We start from the raw sequence: 17,258 nt of genomic DNA on the forward strand, positions 1-17,258 counted from the left end.
TAATACCAGATTAGATATAGCTGAAAAGAGAAGTAATGAGCTGAAAGAGTGATATAAAGGAATTATCCAAAGACATGAGTTAAGAGAGGTTAAGAGAAACTGAGGAAAGTATGAAAATTCTAACTACTTCTGACTGAAGTACCACTGTGACAACTGGAAAGTGCACATTCAATTTTCACACACATGGAACATTTATGAAACTGAGTACTTACTAGGCTATACCTGAGTCTCAACAAATTCACTCGTTTGTATGTGGGGGGAGACTAAGGCCAAAACAATGCTGTAATACCACATCATCCTAATTAAACTCACTACACGGACACACTATGTATAAAGACAGAGGCTTTACAGTCACACTGCCTGGGTTCAAACCCTGGTGCTATTGCTCAGTGTCCAAGTATATCTGTATTAGAATTCACAACCTCTCTGTGTTCCCTCACCCATAAACTGGAAATAATAAACAATATTTATCTATAGATAAGAAAATTAATGAGCTAGCATCTGACTATTAACATTAATATTTAGGAAAAATAACTATAGGAAATAACCTAAGAGTAAACACTATTCCTTCCGAATAATATATTTGTAAGAGACTAATTTTCTTTTTTCTCCTATTCTCAAATTTTCTACAATAAATATTTTCTAGTATATAAAGGTAAGTTTTTCAACAAATGGTGCTGGACCATTTGTCCAGCACAAAGTAAAGCAGTAAATCAAGCAAAGATGCAATTAGGAAAATAAAAGTGTCTACCTCTGTAAAGACTTTTAGTGAAAAGGTACAGTGTCAGCATGACAAAAAATGGTTGGGTCCCTTCTACTGACCATACATAAAAATTAATCAAAATGCATCAAAGACCTAAACGTAAGAGCTAAAACTATAAAACTCTTATAAGAGTAAATCTTCATGACCTCAGAATAGGCACTCATTTCTTAGATATGACACCAAAAGCCCAAGTGACCAAAAAAAAAAAAACCCCAAAAAACAAAAAAAAAGGTAAACTAACTTCATCAAAATTAAAAACTTTTGTGTTTCAAAGGACACCATCAAGAAGGTGAAAAGACAACCCACACACAGAACAGAAGAAAATATTTACAAATCATATATCTCATAAAGGTCTAGAATATAGAAAGAACTCTTAGAATTCAAAAATAAAAACAAATAACTCAATTACAAAATGAACAAAGGATTTAAGTAGACATTTCTCCAAAGAGATACACACATGGCCAATAAACATTTGAAAACATGTTCAACACATTAGTCATTAGGAAATGCAAGTCAAAACCACAATGAGATACCACTTCACTTTGACTTCAGAGCTAGTAGGATGGCTATGATAATAAAAAATTGGACAATAACAAGTTTTGGTGAGAATGGAGAGCTACAGGAACTCCCATACATTGCTGGTGGGAATGTAAAATAGTGTAACCACTGTGAAACTGTGAAAACAGTTTGGTGGTTCTTCAGAAAGTTAAATGACTTCATAATTCCACTGCCAGGTGTACACCCAAGAGAAATAAACACACATGACGACACAAAAACTAGTACACCACCTTTCATAGCAGGATAATTCCTAACAGCCAAAAAGGAAAAACCACCTAAGTGTCCATCGACTGATGAATGGATAAAAAACATCTGCTTTATCCACATAATGGAATGTTATTCAGCCATAAAAATGAATGAAGTACTGACACATGCTACATGGATGAGCCTTGAAAACATGCCAAATGAAAGAAGCCAGTCATGAAAGGCCACATTTTTTATAATTCCATTTATATGAAATTGTCAGAATAGGCAAATCCAGAGACAGAAACGAGATTAACTGTTTGGAAATTAGGGTTTGTGAGGAATTGGGAGTGATTGCCAATGGGTATGCTGTTTCTCTTTGGTGTGATGAAAATGTTATGGAATTAGACAGGATCGTTGTATAACTCTGAATATACTAAAACCCACTGAATTGTACATTAGATAGGTGAATTTTATGGTATGTAAATTATATCTCAATAAAGCTGCCACTAAAAAAACAGTCTGGTACATAACATTTTCCAGTTTTCGACCTTGCTGGGCTGTGTGGTACAGTAGAAAGTGCCCTGATTTTGATTTTAGACCCTGCCTTATTAGTATGGCTATGGGCCACTCACTCAACCCTTCTGAGCCTTACGTTTTTCATCTGTAAAATGAAATGAATAAAAACTACCCAACCCGTCCCATGTGGTTATTTTAGCACAATTTAGAGAATGCATAAAAAAGACTGTTTGTGAACTATAAAATGCTACATAAATTCAGGTATGTCACTACCACAGCTGGATTAGAGGATTGGGGGCTATAGAGTAGGAATAAGAGATCACTCCTGCTCGAGCTTTCCATAGCTTGTTTCCACTTCATTTATTCTCATCAGCTTATTATTGCCTCCAACTCTTGTAACTTTTTTTTCTTAAATAGTGTTTATTATAATCTTTTATCTTTTAAAGCCAAAAAGGGTAAACTGCTAAGCAAAATTAGAGTAACAAAACAGCCAAAACTAAGCAAATGGATGGGTAGAGGCCACAGATCCTTTGCCGCTAGGTTAAATGAATCTCCGAAATTGTTAGTCAAGTAAGGGTAGATGACAGAAAATAACCAAGCAAAGTTCTACACACATTTAATTCTGTTACCTCTAGCGCATGTATGGGGATGGAGCACCTCCCCCAACCATTGAGATGGCAAAGAGAGTCCACAGTGCTGGCACTTCCATGGATCATTAGCCTATTTAAAAATTCCTCTTGAGTCAAACCAAACAAAATCAGGGAGAGTCCATCTTCTGTAAGAAAAAAAAGTTAGCTTTAATAAATTATTAGGAGTTAGGTTTCAGGATTATGACAGGAATTTCTAATTACTCAATACTTTAGCACTGTAATTACAAACAGATTTATTGGGTACTAGTAACTAATGCCCTTAAGTAATAAATTCATCATAATTTTTCAAAGAATGTTATTTTTTAAAACAGTAACTGCAAGACAAATGCTCATAAGAACAATGCATCCTATGAAATAACATTGAATCTCTCTTTTCTACATTGTACTATATTGCACAATCAATACCTGGAACCTTTAACTATTTACCGAGATGTCACATTTCTGGTTTACTAAAATAAAACAATTAATAGCATGCTCTTGACACAAAGAAATACATGATTACCAAAACTGAGATACTGAAGAAGAAACACATGGTTAGTTCAATGAGAACACTCAGTAGTTTTATAGGAGGTTATGGCATAAATGCTGAATCAATGTATATCTGACACACCAAACCCAAATGCCTATGGGACCAAACAGGTGGGGAGAAGAAGTGCAAGAAAACCTAACCTGAAAGAAACTAACCCATCTGAGAGCACTGAAATTTGGCTCCAATCCATAAATTACTATGAGGGATGAGGGGCAGTGTGGCAGAGCTTTTAATTTTTCAGTAACAACTGAAATTCCAGATTTCGTGTGAAACCCTCTAATTTTACATGTTTATAATAAATAGAATCTTTTTTAAAAAGCCTAGGGCTTCTCTGGTGGCGTAGTGGTTGAGAGTCCGCCTGCCGATGCAGGGGACGCGGGTTCGTGCCCCGGTCCGGGAAGATCCCACGTGCCACGGAGCGGCTGGGCCCGTGAGCCATGGCTGCTGAGCCTGCGCGTCCGGAGCCTGTGCTCCACAACAGGAGAGGCCACAACAGTGAGAGGCCCACGTACTGCCAAAAAAAAAAAAAAAAAAAAGCCTAGGTAGTGTAGGCCAAACAAAATGAATCTGAGTTCATGCATGGCCCACGAGCAAACAGCTTGCATCCTTTGCCTGTACAGACTGAAGTCTCATGAATGACTCGCTGGGTTAAAACCAACCTTTCTTACTCTTAAACTCTTCCTGACTCAGTCCTAGCATTTAGCTGAGCAGAAATAACCTTAATTAAAAATCAAACACATGGGCTTCTCTGGTGGCGCAGTGGTTGAGAGTCCGTCTGCCGATGCAGAGGACACGGGTTCATGCCCCGGTCTGGGAAGATCCCACATGCTGCGGAGTGGCTGGGCCCGTGAGCCATGGCCGCTGAGCCTGCACGTCCGGAGCCTGTGCTCCACAACGGGAGAGGCCACAACAGTGAGAGGCTCGCGTACCACAAAAAAAACAAAAAACAAAAAAAACACATGAGACAACATTACTGAGAGTAACACCAAATTTTCTCCATCAAAGCCTAGGCTTAGAGGAGTAGGCACCACCACCACCCGGGCAGAAGTAAAACAGATAAGAGAGCACCTCTCAGCATGGATTTCAACCTGATACAAGACATTCTCACCTGTCAAAACAAGGCACAGTTGCTGGTCTCCACCACTGTCTACAGGAATACACTTCTTGCCCAGCGAAAAACGCTGCATGCTCTGGGTCTCCAAATCCCACAGGACAATGGTACAGCCCGTCCTTTCAACTGCCCAAGTAAACAGCGCAGTGAAGCCTGTCACAGACATACATGTAAGCTCAAGGGGTTCCTCCTGTTCACTGATGTGTATTCTTTTCCATGATCTTCCTGAATCACTGGTCTTGACAGGACCTTTCTGTGGAAAACTATACTGGCTGCACATTACATCCTGTGGAGTGAAGGCCCAGTTTGGCACACTGGTACTGTGGTTACCAGATTCAGGGGGCTCCAAATGCAAAATATCCTGGAACCACGGAGCACAACAGGTACCTTCCAGCTTGGAGTTCTTTATTGTTTCATTCAGTGATGACAGCTGGGCTTTCCAAGACCTGGAAGATAGGGCAGAACTTACATCTGTGACAGTGAAAGGCACAAAGTAAAGCAGTAAATCAAGCAAAGATGCAATTAGGAAAATAAAAGTGTCTACCTCTGTAAAGACTTTTAGTGAAAAGGTACAGTGTCAGCATGACAAAAAATGGAAATAATAAAGTAAATCCAAAAAGGAGGTTTCTGTACCGATCAACTTGGAAGGAAAACTTGGTCAGTTTCATGTTGTAGTCAGAATTAACAGGATCATCTTCATCTATCCCCTTAGGGCCTTCAATAGGAATGTCTTCTAGTGTTCTTTCACATAGTAGGTGTCCTGGGTATTGCCTATGTTTTAAAAACAATAGTCATGGTAAAAAAAAAATGATGATCAAACAAAATCTGTGTTATTATTGCTCCTGTTAAAAATGGAAGGGCGGTGGGGGTGGGGGTGGGGGTGGGAACTTCCCTGGTGGTCCAGTGGTTAAGAATCCACCTTCCAATGCAGGGGATGCGGGTTTGATCCCTGGTCAGGGAACTATGATCCCACATATTGCGGGGCGACTAAGCCTGCACGCCACAACTAGAGAGCCTGCATGCTGCAACTACAGAGCCCATGCACTCTGGAGCCTGAGCGCCACAACTACAGAGCCTACGTGTGCTGGAGCCTGTGCACCACAACTAGAGAGAAGCCTGCACGCTGCAACTAAGACCCAAACGCAGCCAAAAATAAAATAAATATATATTTTTTAAAAAATGGAAGGGGGTATGGGATGGAGGTGTTACAGAGTAGAAAGAGTATAGACAATAAGTTTCCCTGACCCAGACTCCTTACCTCCATTGCTTAAGGCAGATTGATAAAGTCAACCTTAAAAATTTGACCCACCTGTAACTATGTGTGTAGATGTCAACTAGATTGATTGTGGTGATCATTTCACAATATACACACATATATGTTGTATATATGAAACTAATATAATGTTTATGTCAATTAAAAAAAATTTGACCCTTAAGGGAAGTTAGCTTTATGTAGAGATAAAAGCATGGATTATCTGCTACATTGTAGATGCTGTGCTAAAAACTTTACCTAAACTAAGGTATTCGAGCCTCTCAACAACCCTATGAGGTAAATAGAAGCCAGTTTTGTACATACAGAAAGTAAGGTTCAAACAATGGAGCTTAATGTGAACCAGGTGAATGTGACCATAAGCCCAGGTTTTTAATCACTCACCATACCATCACCACAAATTAAGACTTGGGCTGAGACCCTGGGAATACATAAAAGTTAGGAAAGCAAAGTATGAGTGCAGGTGTGGATGGAGAGTATATGTGGAAAGAGGGCTGTCACGCTGCAGAAGCACAAAGAAGGCTACGGTGGTTAAAGCATAGTGAATGAGAAGCAAGGTGGTGTGAGATGAGGCTAGAGAGCCTGGCAAGAGCCAGATGGGGTCAGGTTTTATGGGCTACTAAGGACTCTTAGCTTCTATCTTGGGGTGAGGGGGGCGCGGGAAGAAGCTAAATAAGGGTTTTATGCAGAGAAGCCATATGATCAGACACAGAAGAGTAGCTGTGGGGAGAATGGGATGCATGTAAACCCCCTGAACACTTAAATTATTAACCCTTTCAACAATTTGAAGGTAACAGCTTGATATACATTTGTCAAGGAGATGTTGTTAGAGAAGGCAGGGTGACAGTGAGAAAACATGATCCATGGAGAAGGTAGTTCCCGCACCAACAAAAGACATACCCTGCCCCAGATGTTCATACCTGGCTATACTCTGATAAGACATGCATTGTAACACCACCACTCTGGCTACTCCGTAGATGATGGATTTGAGGGGGGAAGAACAGATATGGGGAGACCAATTACGAGGCTGGTAAGCTAGTTCAGGTAAGCGATGATAGCAGAATAGATCACAGTGATGACAGAGGAGTTAAGACAAGTGGGCAGATTCAAGACACACTCAGGAGCTAGAATGGCTAGGACCGTGATTAGCTGGATGTGGATCTAATACTTAAAAGAGGCTAGAGATCTAGAAAAGAGAGGAAACAGAAAACGGTCCCTGAGAAGGAGGGAAAGAATGGGGTCCAGAGTACACACAGAAGGACTGGCCTTCATAGGAGGAGGGAATCTCTCCATTGTAACAGGACAGAAGATGGAGAAGACGAGTGCAGGAAAGTGGGTTTGCAATTTAATGTGAGAAACTGAAGGAGCGCCCATTAGATGGGTTCTACTTCCTTTATAAAGTTGGAGGTAAAGTCATCCAAGAACAGTTGGGGGTAAAGAGATGAATAAAGGTTTGAGGAAAATGGAGGTTTAAAACGTTGTAAAGAATGGACCCATGGGCTTCCCTGGTGGCGCAATGGTTGAGAGTCCGCCTGCCGATGCAGGGGACACAGGTTCGTGCCCCGGTCCGGGAAGATCCCACATGCCACGCAGCGGCTGGGCCCGTGAGCCATGGCCACTGGGCCTGCGCGTCCGGAGCCTGTGCTCCGCAACGGGAGAGGCCACAACGGTGAGAGGCCCGCGTACCGCAAAAAAAAAAAAAAAAGAAGAATGGACTCATGAAAAGTCATTGTAAAATTTCCAGGCAACATGAGAGACCACAGAAGACAGTGAATGTGAACTTATAGTGGTATCAATTTTCCTCTGTGGTTTTCTCACAAGTGCTCAGTTGCTTGAGTGCAGGGAACGAGAAGAGAGAATAAAAAAAAAGATTTGTCAGATCAAGTGCTATCACAGGGCAGGAACAAGAGTTTAGGGCTCATTCAAGAAAGTGACTGAAATGACAGGTCACAGAATCTATGCTGTAAAGGGAGGGCAGTGAAGACAGACGGGGCTCCTGTCTTCACTTGGGAAGTCAGCATATTAGAAATTCCAGTGAGGTCAGATAAGAGAAGTGGGGGGGGGTACTTGAGTAAGCAAGCTGTACAGTCTGGCAAGTCGTGCTCAGAGTGGGATGTGTAGAAGAGTGATTTGCGGGAGGAGCTGTTTCATATAATGACAAAGCCCAGGGTATGACTATGGGAATGGACAGCTAAGGTAAACTGGAAGGAAAAGTCATTGACAGTGAATTGAATGAACAAACCATGAGGAGCTTACATGGAGCTTACAAACTCTGTAGGAAACACAAAAAATTAGAGAAATAATACAAGACTATACACAATTAAGTGCTAAACTGTAGTTCAAAGCAAAAGTGCTACAGAAGTCCAAAGGAGAGAAAAATTATTAAATGAGTAGAAATTTACAAGTGGAAGGGATTTTCGTAAGGAATGACTTCATTAAAGAAGTGGATCTCAAAGCATGAATAGAACTTGATAAAATGAAAAGGGGTGGCTGACTTTTTGTATAGCAGGAAAGAACAACTAGGGTCAGGAGGCAGGAATGGTAAAAAAAAACAGTTAGATTTCAGAGTACACTTAGAAAATAAACATGCAGTCAACTTCCTCAAGAAATTATACTAATTAAAGAGCACTCATGTAAATAATTAACAAACAGCGATCACTCATTTAGTTGGACAGGACAGATCCCTAAATTGACTATAGGGAACAGAACAGCAGCTCTTCACTGGCTGATGTTACAGTGGCTGAGTTCAACGAAATTTGTTCAAAGGGATGTGCCTGGTGCCCACTTCAGTGCTCTTCTCTTGGGGTGTTGCCAAAACATCTGGAGGAACAGAACCCTACACTCAAGGATCAGAGTAGCTGAGTGGGCGTTCCTTCCCCCTCACCTGTCAAATTATTTTCCAAGGAAGTTGATTAGAAGGTAACTCTACACATACAGGATATATTTTAGTCAGTGAAAATGGCCTACTGATACACAAGCACACAGTCTGAAAATGTGAAAATCATCCCTGCTCAAAGATTAAAAAAAAAAAGTATTAAAAGGCCATTGAAAACAAATGAAAAACTCACAGTAGTAAGAAGTTCTGGCTGATATGTGAAGATGAAATTAACCCTTTTTTGTAATCCAGACAATGAGCAATAAACCCATCAAAGTGCATTCCCAATTATTCAAGGATATATTTATTTCATTCATATTAAGTTAGGACCAAAAATCCTAATGGTTTGAAATGTCTCTTAATACTGAAAGTCATAAATGTGGATTACCCTACTTGCAAGCTTCAATAAACAGGGTGCTGTGTGTGTGTGTGTGTGTGTGTATGCATATTCACATACACACATATTCCTTTCAAACATTATAAAATCAGAAGCAATTAGAATTTCTAAATCAAAAAGCTACACAAAGAAATACTCAATTTTCACTAATATATTTAGGAAGTGTGTGGGTCCTCAAAAGGAAACACCTGAGGAAATCCTAAAATGGAGAAAGCACAGTTAATACATCTTGTCAAAGTCCTTAAGTGAAAAGTGATCCCCTAGGCAGCCAGGACCCTAACCCACGTAAGACACAATTCTAACACAGGGTAAATCCCATTTTTCTTCTACTCTAGTATTGAGAAGAAGTGAGTAGATAACGTATAATAGCTAAGGGCTTTTAAAATTGTGCTTGGTTACTTTTCATTTATGATGATATAAGCCGTATATAATAATAATAAACATAAAGCAAAATCAAACTTGGATATGTATCCAGAAATAAAAAGGTAGCCAGTGGTCACTTGTACATACTTTTATATAGTAATAAGCTCACTAGGTAGTAGCTAGAACGTGATCAAGCAAATAGAGGGAAAAAAACTGGTTAAAAGAATAAAAAGAAGCTAACAAGTACATTTTTAACCTCTTATGGCTCTAATTATTTACCTGAAATCAGAGAAGGAAGTAATCTACATACCTGAAATACAAATTTAAGTTAAGAGCAATTGCAGTGTTGGAGGAGCTGACAATCACTACAACATCTAGGTCTTGAGACACTTTCAATGAAGTAAAGGAAGAACTCTTGGCTGGCTCTTGTTGCTGCTCATTATACATATCTTCTTGAGGAAGTGCCAAATCCACATGAGCTACATGTCTACCATCCACAGTGTCAAAAATGTCTTCGAGTTAGAGTTAAAGAAAACGTCAGTCTTAAGTATGCCTAATCATTTAAAACACAGGACGAAATAAGAGTTATAGACTTCACTGCTCCAACCTTGTAGGAATAATAATAGAAGGAAGACGGACACTAAAAATCCCATCATATTAACCAGGTGACTATGAAGTTGGGGAACCAATAAACAACCTGATAGAGAGTTCACTCAACAATACTTGCTGAATCTCCACTCTGTGCCAGGCCCTGAGACAACAATAATATTTTCCACTAGTGTTCTACAACAGTGCTGTCCAAAAGAAACAACGCGAGGCACATTTGTCACTGTAAATTTTCTAGCAGCCTTATTAAAAAAGTAAAAAGAAACCAGTGAACCTAATTTTAAGAACGTTTCATTTAACCTAGTAGATCCAAAATATCATCTCTATATGTAATCAATATTAAAAAATTGAGATATTTTACATCTTTTTCACATAAGTGTTCAACCCTAGTTATTTTATACTTACAACACATCTCAATTTGGACAATTAAATTTTCACTGGAAATATCTGGTCTGTATTTAGACTTCAAAAATTTACATTTAAGAACTTGGAACAGCCAGAGTTGTTCCAAACATACTCAAGAGTTCTCCAATAACTCAATCAAGTATCAGACTTTAAATCTAAAGTAATTAAATACAATTATGAATTCAGTTCCTCAGTCACACTAGCCAAAAAATTTCAAGTGTTCAACAGCCACATATGCCTACTGCCTACCACGTCGGACAGCTCAGTTCTGTAACCTGGCAGCAAAAATGAAGTTAATCCAATATTCTATAACATTTTTTACAAAATAAATTTTAACACAGGCTATGATACATGTAAAATAGAAAAATTACTTCTTTAATGCAGAAATGAAAGTTCCAAAAACACATAACGGGTCGTTCTTCAAATAATCTTCAAAATAATTTTGCTGGTGACCTATGAATCTGCTGAAGACAGAAAATCTGTGATAGTTTTCCAAAAACAAATTTCAAACAGTTATGCAAACCATCTGATTCCCTAATATGATGGAATCACCATCAGAGACGATAAGAGATAGGTTATATTCACACATGAAAATGTGTGTATCATATCATAAGCAGTCATCTAAATCTCTCCTGGAACAAGCACAAAGTAGATATTTAATAAGTATATTTTAAATAAATGGGTAATGCAGAACATATACAATTTTAAAACAACATAAATAAGTTGGACAACATGATTATGATTTATAAACTGAAAAATATTTGAATGGAATATAAAGCAATGTAGTTTGAGTATTTTAAGTTCATGAAGATCTTTTTCCCTGAAAGTTTTACTGAAAAATTAATCTTTCTACCTACAGCCCAGTCCCTAAAACTAAAAGCCTATAAAAAGGCTCATTTTTCCAGGTATTCTCCTCCCCCACACATCAACATCTTTACCAACAAGGATACAGATCCAGCCTAAACGACTCAAAACAAAAAGAATTCCTCTGCAGAGCTGTGTGTCAATAATCCTGTCCACTGCCTGTGCAGGTAAGGATAATGTGAAACAGCTGAGTACCCTAATCTCAGCATCTCTTTCAGGAAATATAATGTGCAGGATGATATATTCATTGATGAACAATAATGATGTGTTACTGTGAAATGACAGAATTCTCAAAGATAATAAGGAAATACCTATAAAACAAAAGGATATTACGTCAAACTCACTGGTTACAATTTTACAACTGGTAAATTTGATTCTGTTAACACAAACAGGTAAAACAAAAAAGAATCAGCATTTAACTTAGTCCAACTCTAGACAATTATTGGTCAAACTCACCTAAGCAAGTGGAAGGTAAGTAAGGAACTGAATAAAGATGGCCTACAATGTCTCTGTGCCTTCTGTTTACAGCCAGAGTGTGACAACACACCAGAAGATGATCAAAAAAGCCTACTTACCCATGAGACCAAATAAGAACAATCACAGACTCTTTTTTTTAAAAGGAAAAGAAGGAACCTTATAATCAGGGTAGCGAGAATGCAACTGCCTTAAAAATAGAAGCCTGAGTGCTTTGATTTCTGCTCCCTGCAGCCCTCAGGATGGGACATAGCAAACAGGTCTGTAACCAGTCTAGATCAGCACATTATCCAACAGAAATATAATGTCAGTCACAAAAGTGAGCCACACATGTAATTTTAAATTTTCTAGTAGCTGCACTGAAAAAAGAAAACAGGTGAAACTAATTTTATTATATATTATTTACCTCATATTCAAAATATCATTATCAACATGTAACACAAAAACTATTAGTGAGATATTTTACTTTTTTAGTACCAAGTCTTCAAATCTGGAATGTATCAACATTTGACATTTAAAGGACATATTAGTTGATATTAAGCACATTAAGGGCTTAATAGCCTCATGTGGCTAGTGCCTACTATACTGGACAAATATCCCTCCCTGACTTCACTTCTATAAGAGCTTTTCCTGAAATACATAAAATTACATAGTAATACACAAATTCAAACATGCTAAAAGACCACCTGCAAATACTTACTGATAATTTGATCTTCAACGAGCTTTTGCAATGTCTCCTCAGTATAGCTATATGAAATGGTTGCATCACATCTTCCATCTTTCAAACTAAATTCACAGATGAGCAGTGCATTATTTTCACTAAGAGCAAGCAGTCTGGGCTTGTCTGTTGGTGTCCCACTGTTATGAGAGTCCTCCCATACAAACCTAAGGAAAAAGTTTAGACTATTTATTATATTCTATATCCACAATAATACTTACCCACAATGGTGAAGGTAGGACAGAAGAAGTAGAGAACAACTCTTTGGTTCACCTAAAAGCATTACTTCTATATACAACCTAAGGGAATGTAAACTGCTCTAGAACTTCCAGCCCCTTCAGGGCAACACAAGAATATAGGAGTCATTTGTGAAAAGGGGGCAAAGAGCAAGAAATGGTGGCTGCTTTTTTCCTTCATCCTAAATCTGGACTGATGGTATGTTTAAAGGAACTGTCATGATCAAGGATATGTTTCAACAACCAAATATGTCTATTATTTATAAGAGGTGGTCTTCACAATTAACAAAATACGTTTTGCTAACATAAGTGCTTTGAATAACTTTAAAAAAAAGAAAGCGATTATTTGCATTTATAGACTTTGAAGACTCTAAACTGGCATATTATACAATAGCTCTGTCCAACGAAACTTTCCATGAGATGCAAGTGTTCTACACAACTGCAAAGTCCAATACAGTAGCCAACAACCTCATGTGGCTACTGAGCACTTGAAATGTGGGTAGTGCAACTGAGGAACTAAATTTTCAATTTTAAGTGCAATTATAGAATATTTAAAGCAGTGTAAAGTCAACATACCAACATGACTAACAAGGATGGAAAGAGGCTAATGATGCTACAGCTTCAAATTAAATAATAAAATTAAGTTACATTAAAAGAGAAAAAAGAGAGCCCCAATTCTGAAAACTATGCAATGGAATGAGATAAGGTTACCATGCTGATAGTTTCATCTTTTAAAAAAAGCTTTTTTTCTAGAGAAGTAGTAAGTTTTATATCTAAAAACAGTGGACTTGGTGCTACTATGTTATTATTAGAAAAAAACACTGACATTTTATATTTCTGTCTTTATACCTAGAATGTTTCATAAACAGCCAATTCCTGACTGTTCACACTGAAATCTGATGTCAAATATGAAAAAGGTTAAACAAATTAAGATATATTTAAAAGGCTGAATACTGTGAAACCAGTAACATCATTAGCACATGGGACTATACTGTCACGTGGAAAGAGAATTTTCAGTGAACATAATATAGAATGTACAGTGATTTCAACAACAGACAAAGGACCATACATACTTTGAGAAAAGGAGGAAGCAAATTCTGTACACTATAAACTTGTCCTTATTTTTACCCTACCAATTATTTTAACTGAATTCAATTCAACTAAGAAAACTAAAAAGTAGCCCTTCTTGATCCTCCCCCACTAATTTCATGCTATAGCTTACAAAAGCCCCCATTATTTTATGTCTGTTCTGCTTATCTTCTGTGAGGTTCTCTCTCTGCCTCATTCCTTTCCTTATATGGCTGTGTTCATACGTACTTAATACTGTTGAATCAACTAACTTATGGTAAGGAGGGATTCCTTTTCCTAGCAACTGGAGATCAGGAATAAAGAAGACAAACATAAAACAGGTTAAAACATTCAGTGATTGAACAAACGAATCTCTACTGTGAGGCACTTTTATAGGACCTGGATATTCCAGAACTCCTCTGTGGCTACTCAAAATTGTTAACATTTCTAAAATGTTTTGTTATTAAAGAGTCCAAAGCGTCGGAAGGCACTCTCAAACTTAATGATGTAAACTGTAAGAGTTACATATGTGGAAAGTAATATATGACTGAAATTGTTTCTTTTCTGTCTTCCCAACCATACAACCTCACATGTAAGAACTGTGTTATTACACCTTTTAGGCACTGCTCCTAGGTAACGAACAGAAAGCGCATAATAAGTATTTGTTGAGTGAATACACTAGTAAGTGCGCAGAAAACGCAGGCTCTGTCCTTGAAGGGGGGTGGAGGGGAGGGGAAGCCCAAATGTGAAGGAAACAGCTATCTGTATCACAGATAAGGAAAAGGTAACAGGATGATTCAAATGAGAGATGATGCCCCTCAGCTGGCATCTTTAACAGATTTAACTGAAGAAAATGGGCGTGGAGCACGGCAAAGTGACGATTAATCAACCTGTGTTAAATGAATTTAAAAAGCGTCCAAGCTAGGATTCATTACAGGTTCTCCACATCCGGAGAGGATCTGGATACTGTCTCCACCCACCCGGAACGGGAAATGGGTGCAGGGACGCGACAAACAGAGGAAAATGTTCCGAGAAGGAACCGGGCCTCCTCTGAGGCGTTGCCCTCCACCGTCATCCCTCTCCCGCTACCTCCAAGGTAGGAGGGGAGCAGAGGCGCCAGCCAAGCTAAGGCTGCAGACTCCCTCCACAAGGCCAGGCCCGGCCACAGCACTTACTGCCGAAAAGGGCCTTCCAGGCGGCAGCCGCCCCCGCCCCGGCCGCCGGGCGCCAAGGGAAGCACGTGAAGGCTGCCTGCAGCCGTCAAGCTCCCCAGAACCTCCTGCTCCCTGTGCAACTGCGCCCGGGATCCCAGACGCCCTGTTGCCTCGGCGGGGACCGGCACCAACAACACGGGTAGAACCCGCTCCACGGCTTCAGCGCTTCCAGCCCCCTTGTCTGCAGCCATCCCGCTCGCACCGGTCCTTCCGGTCCCTACAGCCCGCTGCGTCCTGCGCGTGCGCAGTGTAGCCGACCCGCTGTCAGCCTCGTGACTCCCGCGGGGAGATATGCGCTGACGTAGTCTGCCCGGTTAAGTTCTCCGCACCACCCACGCCAGCAAAGCCACAGCTGCCTTTGTTTCTAGCCCACGGTTTGCTGAGAGAGCTGAGGGCCTCCATTAGCGGCTTAAGGTGGCTGTAGCAGCTGTTCTCACTCTGTAGCATTACCCTTTGCTTTCTTACCCTTGCTGCCTCCTCTCTATTGGAGGCCTGTGCCTGCCACTCTTCGCTTTTCTTATTGGGCTGTTATTTTTACTTACAGGCCCTGAGTGGTGCAACGTCCTTGGTATTTGACCGATCCATGATGAGGGAGCTGACTTGATGCTGACATCAAATAATATCCATTGTAACAGCCAGGGGAACAGGGTGGGTGGAAGTGGTAGAGTTCCTGTTTCCTACTACTCTTTCCTCTGGGAGGTATAATCCAAGATCGGCCAGCAGAGGGGGCGAGAAGAGGTGGGGAGTAGGCATTTTGGAATGGTCTCCTAAAGGACAGCAATGCCTTTCTTAACACATACTTTTCCACAATCAGATGGGGTTACACAGCTATCAAAGGTCACCTCCTTTGTCTGTGCTTTGATTCCCATCTTCCTCCTGTTGTAGGACTTTGTAAACTTTCTTCGCCTTCATTACTCTCCACCCTTCCCCGCCCCGGCCACTTAATGGCAGTGCTTTCATTATCATGCAAGCATGCTGTAATATCACTCTTTAAAAGAAAATTGTTCCTTAACCTACATAGACTACTACCTACTGTCCAATTGCTCTGCTACCCTTTCAGAAGATTCCAAATTGACTCTTTCTGTAGTCAGTGCCTCCCTCCTCTGTCACATCTCCTCATTCCACACTCTTTTAAAAAAATAAATTTAACTTTTGGCTGCATGGGTCTTTGTTACTGTGCGTGGGCTTTCTCTAGTTGCGGTGAGCCGGGTCTTCTCACTGCAGTGGCTTCTCTTGCTGCGGAGCACCGGCTCTAGGCGTACGGGCTTCAGTAGCTGTGGCACACAGGCTCAGTAGCTGTGGCTTGCAGGCTCTAGAACACAGGCTCAGTAGTTGTGGCCCATGGGCTTAGCTGCTCTGCTGCGTGTGGGATCTTCCTGGACCAGAGCTCGAACCCGTGTCCCCTACCTTGGCAGGTGGATTCTTAACTACTGTGCCACCAGGGAAGCCCACACACTCCTTTCTTAAAGTACTTTCTTTTCAACTTTGGTAGCACCACTTCCGTAATTTTCAACCTATTTTTTTCAGATAACTCCTCCTCAGTCCCCTGTTGGCTTTTCTTTCTACATCATCTCTTCCTCACTCCTAACTTGTAATACATCTGTGTGCTGATTTTCCCACTTTTGTGTCTTTATCCCTGACCTTTTCCTTCACCTCCAGACTGCTCTTCACCTACTTGATATATCTACTTGGATTTCTAACAGGACATATTAAAGCGTCTAAAATGTTGATTATAACCCTTCGCAATGCATTTTTCCTCATGTGTTCCCCACGTTAGTCTAGGGCACCCACCATTCACTCTGCCTGGGAGTCATCCCGGATTCTTCACCACCACCCTTATCCAGCCCACCAGCAATGTCTGTCAACTCTTACGTCCAAAACCTTTTCCAAACTTCTTCTCTTTCTGTCCCTAAAGCTCTTCCATTCTTGCCCCAGCTTTGGAGAAAGAACTTCTGAACATTTTTTTCTCTGCTTTCTATCCTGTTCCCCTAACAATCAGCAGTCAGAGTGATCTTCTCAAAACAAAATCACGTTATGTCACTTCCCTGTTTAAAATTCTGACTTCCCAGCTGTTAAAAATCCAGACTTTAAAAAATAACCATGGCTTACAGATGTGTACTCTGCTTACCTCTCTCCTACCTTATCACCCTCCCCCCCTTACCTGTATACTTCAGCCACACTGTCCTCCTCTCTTTTCCTGAAACACACCAAGTTCATTCTCACTCTGGGGGCTTTGTGCTCACTAGTGCCTCTGCATGGAATACTTGTCATTGATTCCAGCTTAATTGTAACCTCTACTGACAGGCCTTCCATTCCACTCCAGTCACTCATCCCCCAATTTTGTTTTCACCGTGGTATTTATCACTATTTGATGTCTTCTGTCAGTCCCTGTCCAATCAGAATGTAAGCTTCAGAAGAGCAGGGGCTTTTCCTTGGTCACCACTGTTTCTCAACC

General features: G+C 40.2%; 1 protein-coding gene across 1 annotated transcript in view; it reads right to left on the bottom strand.

Annotated features, from left to right (window-relative positions):
• The window catches only part of SPG11 (SPG11 vesicle trafficking associated, spatacsin), a 94,771-nt gene extending 79,637 nt beyond the window's left edge, over positions 1 to 15,134 (bottom strand). Inside the window, exons 1-7 of the mRNA XM_060005152.1 lie at positions 14,765 to 15,134; positions 12,268 to 12,452; positions 11,180 to 11,404; positions 9,529 to 9,730; positions 4,947 to 5,084; positions 4,311 to 4,759; positions 2,653 to 2,798 (exon numbers count right to left, since the gene is read on the bottom strand). Of these exons, the coding sequence (XP_059861135.1) occupies positions 2,653 to 2,798; positions 4,311 to 4,759; positions 4,947 to 5,084; positions 9,529 to 9,730; positions 11,180 to 11,404; positions 12,268 to 12,452; positions 14,765 to 14,994 (1,575 nt within the window). The 5' untranslated portion in view covers positions 14,995 to 15,134. The remainder of the gene's footprint in view (positions 1 to 2,652; positions 2,799 to 4,310; positions 4,760 to 4,946; positions 5,085 to 9,528; positions 9,731 to 11,179; positions 11,405 to 12,267; positions 12,453 to 14,764) is intronic.
• Between the last annotated feature and the right edge of the window lie 2,124 nt (positions 15,135 to 17,258).

This window comes from Delphinus delphis, chromosome 2 (genome assembly GCF_949987515.2).
Source record: "Delphinus delphis chromosome 2, mDelDel1.2, whole genome shotgun sequence".
In the NCBI taxonomy this organism is placed as follows: Eukaryota; Metazoa; Chordata; class Mammalia; order Artiodactyla; family Delphinidae; genus Delphinus; species Delphinus delphis.